The 16,089-nt window shown below is 37.2% G+C and overlaps 1 protein-coding gene across 3 annotated transcripts in view; it reads right to left on the bottom strand.

Annotated features, from left to right (window-relative positions):
* Positions 1 to 628: 628 nt before the first annotated feature.
* The window catches only part of rnf34b (ring finger protein 34b), a 29,000-nt gene continuing 13,539 nt past the window's right edge, over positions 629 to 16,089 (bottom strand). Inside the window, exons 2-8 of one of the 3 annotated variants that reach the window (XM_048181032.1) lie at positions 15,274 to 15,498; positions 11,580 to 12,023; positions 7,382 to 7,444; positions 6,890 to 7,091; positions 3,529 to 3,558; positions 2,924 to 2,965; positions 629 to 1,091 (exon numbers count right to left, since the gene is read on the bottom strand). In XM_048181032.1, the coding sequence (XP_048036989.1) occupies positions 901 to 1,091; positions 2,924 to 2,965; positions 3,529 to 3,558; positions 6,890 to 7,091; positions 7,382 to 7,444; positions 11,580 to 12,023; positions 15,274 to 15,498 (1,197 nt within the window). In that variant the 3' untranslated portion in view covers positions 629 to 900. The remainder of the gene's footprint in view (positions 1,092 to 2,923; positions 2,966 to 3,528; positions 3,559 to 6,889; positions 7,092 to 7,381; positions 7,445 to 11,579; positions 12,024 to 15,273; positions 15,499 to 16,089) is intronic. The other 2 variants (XM_048181033.1, XM_048181034.1) reach the window with 2 other exon arrangements.

Here is a 16,089-nt window from a genome sequence, read left to right as displayed (position 1 = left end):
GGAGTCCATTGAAGTCCACTATAAGGAGAATAATCCTGGAATGTTTTCATCAAAAACCTTAATTTATTTTCGACAAGCTTTAAAAAGACATGAACATCTTGGATGACATGGGGGTGAGTAAATTATTAGGAACATTTTATTTGAAAGTGGACTAATCCTTTAAGTATCTTGTTTGTGCAAAACAGTGGAGACACACTTGATGTTTGACAGATAATGCAAAATTTGATCAAGATAAAAAAAAAGTAATTGAGGTTCCAGTAATAAGCTACATAACGGCAGATGCTGGATTCCAGTGACTCTGAAAAAATACGATACCGTTTCTCATCATCTTGCTATAAATAACTGCTAGCTGGTTATTTGATCCTCTGTCACGGATGCTGAATTGTGGTATGCCAATACATGGAAATAACACGCTTATTAATAATATAGCATGAAAAACAAACCAGAAGCCGTTCTGCACATTTCTACTTTGGCACCTACGTTTCCCCTTCACGGCATTGGTCTTCACTGTTGCTACGACAACATGCATCTTAATGGCAATCGGTTTCTCTACACTCGCACACGTAAAGATTTCTAATATTGCACATACAATAACACATTTCCAAAATGTTTACAGGAATGTAAACCATTTAAACTTTCATATTTTTATACTTTATTCCTCTAAAATCCATCTTCCCTGGGTTAGTATCCACAGAAACTCATAAAAGTGTCAATGAATGACCAAATAAAAATGTGCAGCAGGAAATTCTGTAAGTAAGGTGTGCGCAGTACCGGCTTCCACGACTTTAACCCAGTGTGAAACTAAAGGGGCAGTCTCTTGATCCAGTCACGGCCCCGGCCTGCTCAGTCCAGCAGGAACCATCTCGTGTGCTGGTCTTTCAGTAGAGGTGATGCTCGTGGTTAAGACTTGAAGACGTGCACTGCCCGCACCACATACTGCCTGCAGATGGGGCACTCGTTCATCCTCTTGCCGCACTTGGTGCAGGTGACCATGTGACCGCACTCCAGCAGAACGCAGTCTATCACGGCATCCATGCAGATACGACACAGGTTCTCATCAACGCCGCCCAGCTGAGCTACTTGCACACCATCTGCAAGAAAATATATGGATAGTTTGAGATCTTGTGCACCTGTTCTGCTCGTGTGTAATGAGGTTTGCTTTTTACTTTGGGAATGATTTTTTTTTTTTTGTACATACTGTAGCTGCATAGACAATGACATTTTTAAAGAAATTTTGGTAACACTTTACAATAAGGTTCATTAGTTAACATGAACTAATAATGAACTGCACTTCTACAGCATTCATTAATCTTGGTTAATGTTAATTTCAACATTTACTAATACATTATTAAAATCTTGTTAACATTAGTTAATGCACTGAGGACTAACATAAACATACAATGAACAACTGAATTTTTATTAACTAACATTAATGAAGATTAGTAAATACAGTAACAAATGTATTGCTCATGGTTAGTTCATGTTAGTTAATACATTAACTAATGTTAACAAATGAACCTTCTTGTAAAGTGTTACCGAAATTGAGCAGTACAAATGTGGTCAATTTTTATTTGAATTAAAATGCTTAAAGAAATGGTACATGTTCAATACAACTTAAAACTCCACTGAAGGCATTTTTGATGATGCACAGAGAGAAAATGTTTTCAATAAAAACAATTATGATGGAAATTATATCGGCCATGCATGTTGAATTGTTAAATTTTGTTTAAGGGCAAAAAAAAAAAAAACTTTAAAAATGTTCATTATTTGAGCATGCACTTTTTTTTTTAAAGAAAATTAAAAAACAATTTTATAAAATATAGCTGCAAGCAGCGATAAGGGGGCCAAGACCCAAAGGGCAGCAAAAGCAAGAAGAGCAAAAACATTAGAAAGAATGGCAAATCATTAGCATGCTAACCAATTAGCATGCTAAGCTAACTAACATAAGACAACAAACACAGGCTTGGTCAACTTCGAAGAGGTATTTCTCGGGAATGGTAGCAAATATCAAAAATCTGTTCAGTCATTTCTGTGCGGCTCAATCCAAAGATTATTTGATCATATTTTGGACAAAATTGGACCAAATTTGTAGGAGGAGTAACGAAAAAAGTGTTTTTCAATCACTTCAAAATGGTGGACAAACAAAATGATGGAAATTGATAAATGAGATATTGTCAGAATCGGCATACGCCAAGGAACGTAAGGACACAGAAGACACAAAATTTGGACAATGTTTTGAAAAGTTATAAGCATTTATGCAAAAATCTGAAACACTAGGTGGTGTTGTGTTCAAACTTCTCAGGTACCTTCAGGACATGCTGTTAATGATCCCCACCTAATTTTGTGCCGATATGTCAAATCGTTTAAGAGATACTAAAATTTATAACACATTTCAAAATGGCAGACTCCTTCTCATTTGACATCTTTCTAGCCAGTCAATCTCAGCGGTCAGATCTTTAAATGAATCATATACAGTATGTGCTTTCAAGTCTCCTGTACAGCAGACTAATCCAGTATTTGCTGATGTCAGTCTTATTATCTCAATTAATTGCTCTATAAAAATCGAAATGGGGCACATCCTTAAAGCATCTGAAACTTGGTCCTTCTCCAAAAAGCCACTTAATATTTTGTCTCAGACTGGACAGCAATAATCTTTGGATAATTTTAGGCTGTTTTCCAAGCAGTGTTAATCGTTAATATAATTAATGATGGCAAGGTGCAATTACAGTAATGTGACAAGCTATAAAAAGACAGACAGATCACATTAGGAGCACAATTCATGACACAAATGGGATCATATGCACGTGAGAACCACATATCAAACTCTCCCAGCATGCATCGGGAAGAGTCACTTTTCATTCATGGTGATGAGGTGATGGTAATGGTGATGTTGGAGGCGCATTAAAAAAAGGCTGCGTCTTACCTCCGATACCTCCATTGCATATAGGAGGAGGGTAAGCTATGACTTTGATTGACAAACATAGTAATGGTAGAGTTAGCGTTATTAGCATTGGACATCACTGTCAAAAAGCTCACATGCATTTAATGTCTTCTCACACTTGAAATTGTTACCCTAAGTTATGTTGTTTAATTTTTCACAGTTCATAATTCACTAGGTTAGTAATTAATCAAGGGTAGTCAGGTTTTGATATTTGTATACATTTGTAAACTCTGGTTTAATGTTTTTATTTGAATATTTATGCATTTAAACATTTGTTTAAAAAATGTTGTTATTGTTAACTAAAACTAAAGCTATTAAAATGTTTTTTGTTAATTAAAATAAAGCTGAAATAAAGTAAAATTACACAGCAAAAATAAGACATGTTGCCTTGGCAACTAATGGAAATAAAATAAGTTTAAGTTACTAAAAAATATACTAAAACTAAAATAAAAATAAAAACAAAAAAAGCACAACACTAAAACAAACTAAAATTAAAATTCAAACTGAAAATATAAACGTAAATGTTATTCAAAACAAATACTAAAATAACACTGTCAAGTTCAATGTATCAAAACAGGTTGGCTTACCTGCAGCTAGGCTGTTGCTAACATTTTCCACTGCAAGGAAAAGAAAATAAGAAGAATCAATTTTATGGAGAGCACAAGCCTGTTTGAAAATCATATTAGCTACAGCTGATTTGGGGCCGATCCTTGACTGATTCAATTTCATGTTGTTTTTTCTCACATGCAGTCTGGCAAAAATATTTGAAGACTGTGATAAAATGACTGCGTTCTTTCTCATCCATCGCTCTTATTATGAGATGCCAGCTGAGCTCTTTTCAGCCTGAACATCAACAAAAGCTGACCACAGAGTTTCCCTCTCATTATTTTGCCAATTATATAGCCAGTAGAAGATAAAATGGTCTGTTACATAAAGTTACCAAGGAACATTTCATGTACTATTCTACTAATTAAAACATCTTCATGATATCTTCTATAAGAAGGATCATCTGCTTAAGAAATTTTTTTTTTTTGACAGAATTCAGATTGGGGAAAAAGTCAGCAAGTTTTGTGACCAATCTATTTGCCATCTGATCAAGGGTTCTTTGACAAATCACCCCAAGACTGTTAGACTGGATCCCCATCTGTCCTCCATCCTCAAACTCGGCACGGGTGCCCCACAGGACTATGTGCTGAGCCCCCTTCGTTATGCTCTCTACACTCATGACTGTGTCCTCACTCATCCCACAAACACCATTATTATGTCTGCAGACGATGCAACTGTGGTCGGACTTATCTAAGTAGAAGACGAGACAGCTTATAGGGACGAAGTCCAAAGACTGGCAGTGTGGTGTTCAGACAATAGTCTCATACTGAACTCTTTAAAGGTGCCCTAGAACCAGTTTTTACAAGATGTAATATAAGTCTAAGGTGTCCCCTGAATGTGTCTGTGAAGTTTCAGCTCAAAATACCCCATAGATTTTTTTTTTATAATTTTTTTTAACTGCCTATTTTGGGGCATCATTAACTATGCACCGATTCAGCGCGCGGCCCCTTTAAATTCCGTCAGATCATGTGAGTATAGTATTTATTTGGATGTTTACATTTGATTCTGAATGAGTTTGAGGCTATGCTCCATGGCTAAAGCTAACATTACACACTGTTGGAGAGATTTATAAAGAATGAAGTTGTGTTTATGAATTATACAGACTGCAAGTGTTTAAAAATGAAAATAGCGACGACTCTGTTGTCTCTGTGAATACAGTAATAAACGATGGTAACTTTGACCACATTTAACAGTATATTAGCAACATGCTAACGAAACATTTAGAAAGACAATTTACAAATATCACTAAAAATATCATGTAATCATGGATCATGTCAGTTATTATTGCTCCATCTGCCATTTTTCGCTATTGCTTACTTACCTAGTCTGATGATTCAGCTGTGCACAGATCCAGACGTTAATACTGCCTGCCCTTGTGTAATGCCTTGAACATGAGCTGGCATATGCAAATATTGGGGGCGTACATATTAATGATCCCGACTGTTACGTAACAGTCGGTGTTACGTTGAGATTCGCCTGTTCTTCTGAGGTCTTTTAAACAAATGAGATTTATATAAGAAGGAGGAAACAATGGTGTTTGAGACTCACTGTATGTCTTTTCCATGTACTGAACTCTTGTTATTCAACTATGCCAAGGTAAATTAAATTTTTGATTCTAGGGCACCTTTAAAAACAAAAGAACTCATAATAAACTTCCGAAAGAGCAGTGCAATCCCTGGGCCTTTATGCATTATGTGGATATTGTCCGTTTTCAGTTTCCTGGGAAAATATATCTCTGCAGATTTCTGCTGGGCTACCAAAAACCTATGGAAGCTTGTTTCCACCTCTAAATAAAAAATAAAAAAGGTAATTGCGACTTTATCTCACAATTCTGACGTTTTTATCATAATTGCGAGTTTATATTCTGACTTCTTTTCTCAGAATTGAGAGATATAAACTCGCAATTGCAAGTTATAAAGTCCAATTCTGAGGAAAAAAGACTGAATATAACTCCCAACACCGCAATTCTGAGATAAAAAGTCACAATTATACCTTGTTTACTTTTTATTCAGTGGTGGAAACAAGCTTCCATAAAAACCACACCAATAGTCAAGAAGGCAGAGCAGAGACTCCACTTCCTGAGAATCTCCAAGCAAAATCAACTGCAAGTAAAACGGCTGGCATCCTTCCATTCTGTTCCAACGAGAGTGTGCTAATATACTGCACCTCTTTGTGGTATGCCAGCTACTCAGCAGCAGACAGGAGAGCCCTCCAGCGGGTCATCAGTACAGCCCAGAAGATCATCGGCTGCCCACTGCCCTCCCTGGAAGCCTTATTCAGCACTCGTTGTCTAAGTAGAACAGCTAACATACTGAAAGACCCATTTCACCCTGGACATCATCTGTTTGTCCGGCTGCCCCCCGGTAGGCACTTCAGGTCCACTGTATCACGGACAAACAGATTTAAGAACAGTTTCTGCTCCAGAGCCATACGGGAAATGAATACTGTTACTCTGAACACTCAATTGCACTTTGAATGGACATATTTCAATTACACTAATTGTATATTAGGGCCACTGCAAGATAATGATGTGCAATATTTGTACATGCAACTCCTCATTTCAGTTGCAAAAGTTATTGTATTGTATTGTAATGTGTTATACTTATTGTGTCATGCTTATATCTATTGCTGTTGTGCTGTTATGGGTGGATGCACTGTAAGCGTTTCTAACAAATTTCATTTTTTATGCATGACAATAGACAGGAATTTAATTGAATTATTAAAATTGAATAATGTATTGAATCAACTAAAGTCTCTATCATTCCCTTTCAGCCTATGAATATTTTGGGTGAATATAAGGCCCTTTTTAGACCTGGTATTAAGATGTGTTTTGGTCGATCGGATCATACGTGGACAACGCTAAATACAGGTGTAAACAGGGTCTAAAATGTTTTGAGCTTGTCCACTTTCAACCACTTCCAAAGGTAATCCAAAACGCATTTGACCGGATTGCTTTCGTAGTGTAAACACTCATGTGGTTGAATGCGTTTGAACAGCATTTAACAGTTCTAACACACACTCACGCCGTTTGCCGTGGTCTTGCGGCTAAGAGAGCAGAAATTAAAGCTGAGGCTCTCCGCATGTTTTTTATCATCTCCAGTCATATTCATATGTAAATTGTGCGAGCTAATTTTGTCCATTAGTTCGAAAGATCTGAAAAAACACATTCATTTACCCGTCCATAGACCCTCCCCTTTCTTTCTCGTCTACTTGTGATCTGATAGACCACAACACAGCTTAATACCGGGTGTAAACAGGGCCTAGATGTTTCAGAAACAACCACAGTATAAGTAGACCACTTTAGGTAGAGTCTAAACTTATATGCGTCACATTGAGCCTTACTTGATCTTCTGTTGAGTTCGTTCTCTCTGTAAAGACGATGGACCCGCTCCACCAGCTCCCATTTCTCACAGCAGCCTGAATAGTTGACGAAGTTGCGGGCGAGAATCTCTTTCAGCTGCCGCACCGTCAGGCTCTCGATGTCGTCCTCGCGGGACAGGTCCGAGAGGGAGGCACGTGCGCGTCTCTGCGTCGCTGGGCTCGCCTGCTCGGGACAGACGTCAACAGAGACGTGTGAAAGGACGGGTTATAGCATTTAACTGTAGCCCATAGTGATATTACACCAGACTGCTAATTTTTAACTTCTGTAGATGTTCTTCTGAGGTATTTGCCAAACACTAAGCAGTTATTGGATGCCACTGAATTATTAATGTTAATGGATGCTGAGAGAATCGAGGGGTTTTAAAGTAACCCAATCGTCTTCACAGTAGGTGGCACGATCACTCAAGGCATGCTGATTTTGTCAGAAGTGAACACAGGGATGGTTTGTCTCACCTCCAGTATGTCGTCATGAGGCTCCAGGTTGAGGAGGGAAACTGATGCAGCATCTCCATGGTCCTGAAGATAAAACACAGAAATCAAGATCTTAGATCAGATTAAACCTGGTTGAAGTCAGAATGCGTGTTCTGTGTGGTGATCACACGGGTGCTGCGAGTTCAGATCCCATCATCTCTCCTCTTTAGTGTTTGTAGTTATATAGAAAAGAAAAGCTATGGATATGGATAATATCATATGCTAAATGAATAAATGTAATAAATTGGTAAAATCTGGTATATCTGACCACTTACTTGATCTTATATATTAAATCTTTTAATTTAAGTTTTAGAATATAAATTCAAGCCATATTTAAAACACAAACATGTTATACATAGCGAAAATAAACATAACAAATATTATATATAATAATATATAATATACTATCGTTCAAAAGTTTGTACAGTCAAAAGTCAGTGAAAAATTTAAAAGAAAAATACAGTAAAAGCAGTAATGTTGTGAAATATCACAATTGAAAATAATTGTTTTCTATCTGAATATAGAATTGATCATTTTAAAATGATTATTTATTTTTTAAAATTCGGATAATTTAATACTCCAGTCTTCAGTGTCACATGATCCTTCAGAAATCATTCTAATATGCTGATTTGCTGTTCAAGAGACATTATTATTAATAATAACAGTTATTGTTATTATTATTATTATTATTATTATTATTATTATTATCATCAATGTCCAAAACAGTTGTGTTGCTTAATATTTTTGTGGAAGACATCATATTTTTTTTCCAGGATTTATTGATGAATAGAAAGTTCAAAGGACATAATATAATATAATATAATATAATATAATATAATATAATATAATATAATATAATATAATATAATAAAAATTTAGATGCATTACAAAAATACTCTTCAGATACATCACCATATTATTCAAGTATTGTAAATAATAAATAAATATATATTATTTTGTACTAAAATTTCCTCATTAAGAATTACATTTAATTTAATTAATTTTACTGATTATAAATTGTAAAACACATCCTAAAGTAAATCATAAAAAATGAGCTATTCTATTGGTTTTGGAAAGATTTACCTTGCCAAATATGAGTAAAATGAAAAGAAGTCTTTGAGAACATTGCGCATTCATGTATTTTTAAGTTTCAAAATTCTTTTTTTCCCCCACTTAAAAAGGTGAGATTCACTTTAAATCTCCATAAAAACTACTCTGTTTAAGTGCATTTAAATTAAATAATCTACCATCACATTCTCACAATTAGCTTCCCTCAGTTCTGCAACTGCACATCAAATATCAACACATTACAGATTCAATCATTCATTCCCACTGATTGCAATATTTTCTTCCCTGTATCATTCACATAAGGACTGTGTGTGCAGACAGCGTTTGGATGGTTTGTTGGTCTGTCTCTTTTCCTATTTGCCGCATTCAGAACAATTAGCTAATGGCTCAGTGTTCATCCTGTCTGCTGTCTTGCAGAAGAATGACTGTGTCTTTATGAGAGGGCTCAGCACATGGACCGAGATCTCACACACAGGCCACATACAGACATCGTGCAGCTTTGCTGGCTGGCTGTGTATTAATAATGAATGGGTCAGTCTGCCAACTCAGGCTCTAAAGTCACACTAGACCATCACAGTCTCTTCCTGAACACACAGACGCACTCTTTAAAACTTCAGGGTGAATTTACGTAGTTATCAAACTTAGTCATTTTCCTCTTAAAAAGCACTTTAATGGCTGTGCTGTTCAACTGTAAGTGTACTAAGTCATTCAGGAATTATCGGACAACCTATTCCAACATTATGTAACACGCTCAGCATGTCACATCTAAATAAAAAGGAAAGGCTTAAACGTCACGGCTAGCCTGGTGGGGTACAGCTGTTTCAAGTATCCACGCGGTCACGTCGCATCAAAGCACGTCAGAACGGATGAGTGTCTGCTAACTGAGGGTTGTAAGCAGCTTAATAACTGTACAGAGAACAGGAGTCAATAGATCGGTCTAAAAAAAATTCAGATTGAGAAAAAAATCCTTGCTTATGTATTCAGAAAGTGATTGTGAATGACATAAAAACAACTGAAATGAGACTTAATGACACAAAAATTTAAAAGATAATAATTGACAGTAATGTTAAAGCAATACATAGGAAAAAAAAAAGTTTTTTTGGTTACTTAATGTGTAATTTTAGGTAAGTCATTTTAAAGGTTGAAGATTGTAAATGTGTAAACACTGATCTGTTTTCAAAATATTGCTCTATTTAGTGGCCATTAAACCATTAAAAGCAAATATTATAAATAAATATCATTTAACAAGATAATTATAAAAAATATAAAATAAATATTGTAAATAAGTATATGCATTAAAATGTATTTTGAAAATGTTGTAAATTGCCACATTAAGTAATACATTTAATTTAATGAAAATATCTTATTGATTATAAATGCTGAACCACGTCTTATAGTAAATGAGAAAAATGTATCATATATGTTGGACTTGTTTGTTAAAAATGAGTAAAATGAAAAAAAAAAAAAGGTCTTTCTTCTTTCTGTTTGGTATTTTGTACTGCAAATATTGTTCTGCTCTCATGACAAATTGCTTGTGATTTTCCTTGTTTTTAAATCGCTTTGAATAAATCCATGTTCACACAGCAAGAGAATACGTTTGTCAATCCTCTATTTGAATCCTTAAAGGATTAGTTCACTTCAGAATTAAAATGATGATTTGCTCACCCCCATGTCATCCAAGATTTTTATATCTTTCCTTTTTCAGTCGAAAAGAAATTAAGGTTTTTGAGGAAAACATTCCAGGATTTTTCTCCATATAGTGGACTTCAACAGTTACCAATGGGTTGAAGGTCCAAATTTTCAGTTTCAGTGCAGCTTCAAAGGGTTCTACATGATCCCAGACGAGGAATAAGGGTCTTGTCTAGCAAAACGATCGGTCATTTTAACCACAAATACACTGCTCTGCGATGCGCCACGCATTACGTAATCACGTTGGAAAGGTGCTGCAGTGCTGCAGTAGGTCTCATTTTCTCCTCAAACTTCAAAATCATCCGGCATCGTTGTTTTACCTTTTTTTGTAAAGTCCATTTAACTTAGTCTTTGCACGTTCACTTTGTGGACACTGGATCGGTATTTTTGCCTACGTCACACGTTATCTTTACAACGTGATTACGTCATGCGTGGTGCAGTGCAAAATGAGCATTTTGTGGTTAAAAAGTGTATGCATTTTTTTTTTAGAAAATGACTGATCGTTTCACTAGATAAGACACTTATTCTTCGTCTGGGATCGTGTAGAGCCCTTTGAAGCTGCACTGAAACTGCAATTTGGACCTTCAACCCGTTGGTAACTGTTGAAGTCCAAAAAAAAATCCTGGAATGTTTTCATCAAAAACCTTCATTTCTTTTCGACTGAAGAAAGAAAAACATAAACATCTTGGATGACATGGGGGTGAGTAAATTATGAGGAAATTTTAATTCTGAAGTGAACTAATCCTTTAATACGGTTTGCGCTCACACACAGTTCAGTTATTTACAGGAGCGACAACCGAATTCTCTAACCAAACTCACACCTGTAAATTTTCAAGACTCATAACCGCATTCTTGGAAAACTCGCACGGAACCGGACCCAACAACTAGTTGTGTCACGTTCTGTGCTGCACAAATGCATGGCTACTCTGTGTTACGGGTTTTCATGTGTGGTTTCGGTAACTTTCAGTGACGGAGATATGAGCTGTGTGTCATCTGAATGTTTTAGATCCAGTTACTGTTCTCCATCGGATGTAAAAGCTGCTGTCGGTTCATGAAGATTTGATGGATGAACTCGAGCGCTTTGGACTCTTGTTGTGTCAAAAGTGATAAGACTTTTCAGTTTTATGGATGTTGCCATCTTTGATATTACTTTGGTCACTGTCGCTATGGTTACTGATAAGAGAATACAGGCTTGACTGCCATTGCATTTTCATACAGACAGTATTCAAGATGCTACTGTAAGCTGCTGTGTGAATGGGACTCACAGCTATAAGTAAATGCAGTTGTCAATCCAAAAAACTGACAATGTGAACATAGCCTAAAAGTGTCTGCTAAATTAAAAGGATATAAGAATATTAGCCACCGACTGAGGTTCTGGTGATGCAATGCATGCAAAAACAGTGACTGAAAGAAAGCGCCTCACCTGATTGGTTGTCCCTGAGCTATTGCTGCGACTGAGAGCTTCTCCCTGAGATGCGGCTACGGACAGCACCGACTGCTGGGAGGAAGACCGTGCTGTGGAAGCAGGCAGTGTGGAGAGAGCGCGCGGAAGTGATGGTAGACTGTCCGTGTCTGCTACCGCCTCCTCTTCTTCTTCCTCCTCCTCCTCCTCATCTTCCCCGATCTCCAGCTCGGCACCCAGATGGCAGAGCACCAGGTCCACCAGGTCCTCTTTCTCCCTGCATGTGTCCGTGTTGATGTTTCGCAGCGTGAGGTACTGCCGCAGGTCTTTAACGCGGAGTCGCATTAACCTGGGTCGCTGGAAGGCCGTGCCCCACAGCAGGTGGCAGGTGGCGCAGCGCCGCAGGTTTTCCTGCAGCACAGAACACAGCGAGCAGAAGCTCTTCTTGCAGTCCGAGCAAACGTGCTGCGAAGAGAGAGAGATGAATAAATAAAGCTACACTATGTAACTTTTTTTTGTTCAAAATGAACAAAATTGAATAATGAGAGAGTCCATCATGAGAGGGATGGCCATTTTCGAAACCAACCTTTCAAATATATAGCACTCTTAATATTTTTCATAAGAGCTTGCCTCACCACAAGGTTTTTAGAATTTTATAATGGTCCACAATCTTTAATAAAATAGTTAATGTCTTGGGGCGGGTATTTTTGATCCCGGACGAGCCCCCATAAATTTTACGCCCCCCGGAGCGGTCTAGGGGTACGGAGGTCTAACATTTAAAAAAAATTGCCATTAAAAAGAAATGCATACAAACAATTTGCTGGACAAAGAACCATGAAACCGAATGAATATAGTGCAGCAAAGTAATTTATTAAGTGTGAGCACTCTGCTACATAAGGAAAGCTACAACAGTTGAGTGCATGAAGTTATTTGCATCATTCGGGTGCACTTTAAAGTGCACTTTTTCTTTTTGGAATTTTCAGAGTGAACTACTTGCACTATTTATACAACTAAATAGAATAATGCATATACGTGAATTGCTATGCACCTACTGCTTTGTGAAGGTTGAAAACATTTGTGAATCATTTGCTTCGAATCACTAATTAGGAACGCATATCAAACTGCCAAAATCATGTGATTTCAGAGGCGGATTCAGTTTCGAAACAGTTTCAAATATTCAAATTATCACAGAAGTACTGGGAAGTTTATAGTTCAGATATAAACACTGATGTCTACGGTAGGGCTGCAACAAACGATTATTTTGATAATCGATTAATCTATCGATTATTAGAACGATTAATCGACTAATCATCGATTATTGCACTGGTTAATCAGTAAGCTTTGTTCGATTATTCTACTTTAGCAATTAGTTAAAATATTGAGTTATACTGTACTTTAGTAAATAAAACAAGGAAATCACTTCAGCTTTTAAAAGTGTATTTTTAATAATTTTCAAGCCAACTGAATAGATCAATATCCTTCAGGTTAAAAAAAATATAATGTAATTATGTGGGGTTTTTCTGAAAAATGAAACAACATACATACACACACACACATATTATATATCATTTTATATATATATATATATACACACACACACACACACACACAAAATCGAGTTTATGGTCATTGAATGGCTTTCCTGAGGTAAATGTTACATTTTGTGTGATATATTTGTTTGCAAGTTTTATTGACTTCTTTCTGCGGTTAAAACTCCGATTAAGTGATTACAATAGAGATGGATTCATTTCATTAAGTTCAGTAAGTACTTTTTGATGTTCATTCATGTTTATTTCGCGCTGTAATAGAGAGGAATAGGTTCACATGCCGCTTGAACCGAGGTGTTACAGCGATCTGCCACACAACGTTAAACAGCGTCACCACCACAAGTATTGTTTGAATCCCGTAGTAATATTGACTGAATTTAAAAGCTTAGACTTAGTTTTATATCTAAAGTAACCTGATCTGTCGGTGCGTTGTCTGTGTCCTCTTTGCTCTGCGATGCATCTTTCACTGTGTGAGAAAATGAACGTGTGGCGTGAGAACAGTGAGTTTGAATGAGAGTTGGTGGCCCTGCATGACAGTATTCTGTAGTTATGCTAAACGTTATGTTTGTTATGTTTATGCTATGTTAATCTCCCACATTTGATTTCACCACGGGTTCGACTTCGTTTGCACTATGCTCTTCAAAGCGCTGACTTCTTTTATTGGATTGGATCCGGGAGGGCTGCATTACAGTATTGCGCTACAGCGCCCCACTGGTTACACCGCGTTATTGCAGGCCCTTCAAATAGGTTGTATGAGATCAAGAGACTGTTCAACAACAAAAATATTTGTCGACAATTTTTTATTGTCGACGTTGTCGATAATGTCGACTAATCGTTTCAGCCCTAGTCTACGGTAACAATCAAAATAGAGTAAATCACCTTTTGAATGTAACTTGGTGCTTCAAATAACAATTGTGTTGCATGAAACAAGTGAAGTATTTATGAGTGAATCACTGAATCATTAATTCAGACAGTTATTTGTACTATCTTAGTGACGTGATTTATGGAACTCCAGGCAGTCACATATAACCGGGACGGGTCACGTGACAGGTGCATATAGCTGCACCTTCCAAGGAATGATTTTACTCTTACTGATGGATTTCCAGAGAAACGCATAAGTTTCATCATTCGCCTAGGCGCGTTTCCGTGCATCATATCCGTAAATAAAGGAACGGGACGTAATTACCAAAACAATGTTTCTCCGCAATTAACTTGTAGTTTTATGCTTCAACCGTTACATAGTATAGCTTTAAAAAGCCAACTATTATGTTTGCATTAGACCAGTGAGTTAATTACGTCATGCTTTAGTTGTTTTGAATGACACTGACAGAATACAGACACTAGCACCATCTCAACATCACTGCCGTGTGAACATCATTTTTCAAGACACTGTCTGTCTCTCAGAAGCAGTTGTGGCATCTCTGTTGGCAAGCTCAGTGGTTCTTATCAAATGCCACCCTGCTGATGAATGAGCTGTTCAATCAAACCATTGCACTCTGGGTTAATGTCAGGTCTATCCATCAAGTCTGTGTGCTGATGTGAGCATCTGCAGATGTATCGCACTGTCTGGGCATCTGAGCGTCTGCAGACAGGTGTGAAAGTGCTGATAGGATTTCAAAACACTGATGCTTTGTGGAAAAGTTTATGCTTGGATCTTTCATCACTTCTGTCCTTTGCCAGGAAATGAGGCATGCCAGATTTAGACATGGCAGATCAATGTTTCCTGCACTTCTCGTCAGGAGTAATACATACAGTATGTAGTCAACCAAAATGCCTATTAGCGCCGAATGTACCGCTGTTGCAAGACCGCAGTGTTAAATTCAATGCATCCACATGTGGCACTCATTCTTGAAATCATCACCAGTTGGTGCAAAGGGACAAAGGATTGCAACATTGCTTAGTAAGGCTGACATTTTTACTTGTAAATTAAGATGAAATATATTACTGGTAATAATAACAGTAATAGTAATATAGTAGGCCTATTATAACATATCATCTTGGCAAATTATTTATCATATAAATAATTCCAGCTATTTGACTACTGTTACAGTGAAATATTACAGTGACAGCAGTGCATGAAGTGTGCTTACATTTTACTGTACATTACTAGCCAGTAATTTAGATTATTACACGAGGTGTGCATTAGGCCATAACCCCAGGCATCCTACCTTTCGTCTGAACACAGAGAAGGCCAGTCCGCAAGCTTTGCATGCCAGGCCTGCGCTTCCTGAGGTGGTGCTGCTGGGTGGGTAGGTGGAGTAACCAGCACTTGGGGCGAAGCGGAACGGCCCGGCTCCGGCTCCAAAGCCTGGCTGCTGGGTGCGGACCGCCCCTGTGCCCATCACCTCATTAAGCAGCCCGCAACATGACGCCCACATGGAGGAGGCCCCCGCCTGGAGAACAACGACATGTTCAGAGTGTGTTATGATAAAGCAATGGCAAAAACGATCCTGTACTTTACCACAGAGGGCAGAATTTTGTGCCAAAATTCCACTTTGCAACACAGGAATAAATAACATTTTAAATTATACTAAAATGTAAAAACAGTTATTTTAAATTGTAATAATATTTCACAATATTACTGTTTTTACTGATCAAATAAATGCAGCCTTGGTGAGTATAAGAGAATCTTTTCAAAAACATTAAAAGAACAAAAAAAAAAAAAAAAACAATCAGTAGTTTACTGATCTTCACGTTATGTAACTTGTACATCATAAACAACTAAATCCACTCAACCTCAACACTCATAAACTCTGCAAGTAATCATCTGAAACAACTCAACACTTTGCAGTCCTTAAGTGAATCCTCAAGGAACATGATACAGTGTAAATGGCTGTTAGGGCAAGAATACGTCTGGCTAATTGTAGCAAGCATTTAGAGTGTTAAAACGGTGTTGGCAGAGTAAAATGACTGTACGAGCTAAACAGCTGAGATTAATGGATGTCTCTCAGGTTTCAGCCAAATGCATGTGCAAACCAAACAAT

Source organism: Megalobrama amblycephala, linkage group LG2, assembly GCF_018812025.1.
Source record: "Megalobrama amblycephala isolate DHTTF-2021 linkage group LG2, ASM1881202v1, whole genome shotgun sequence".
In the NCBI taxonomy this organism is placed as follows: domain Eukaryota; kingdom Metazoa; phylum Chordata; class Actinopteri; order Cypriniformes; family Xenocyprididae; genus Megalobrama; species Megalobrama amblycephala.
This window is presented reverse-complemented; position numbering and strand designations above follow the sequence as displayed.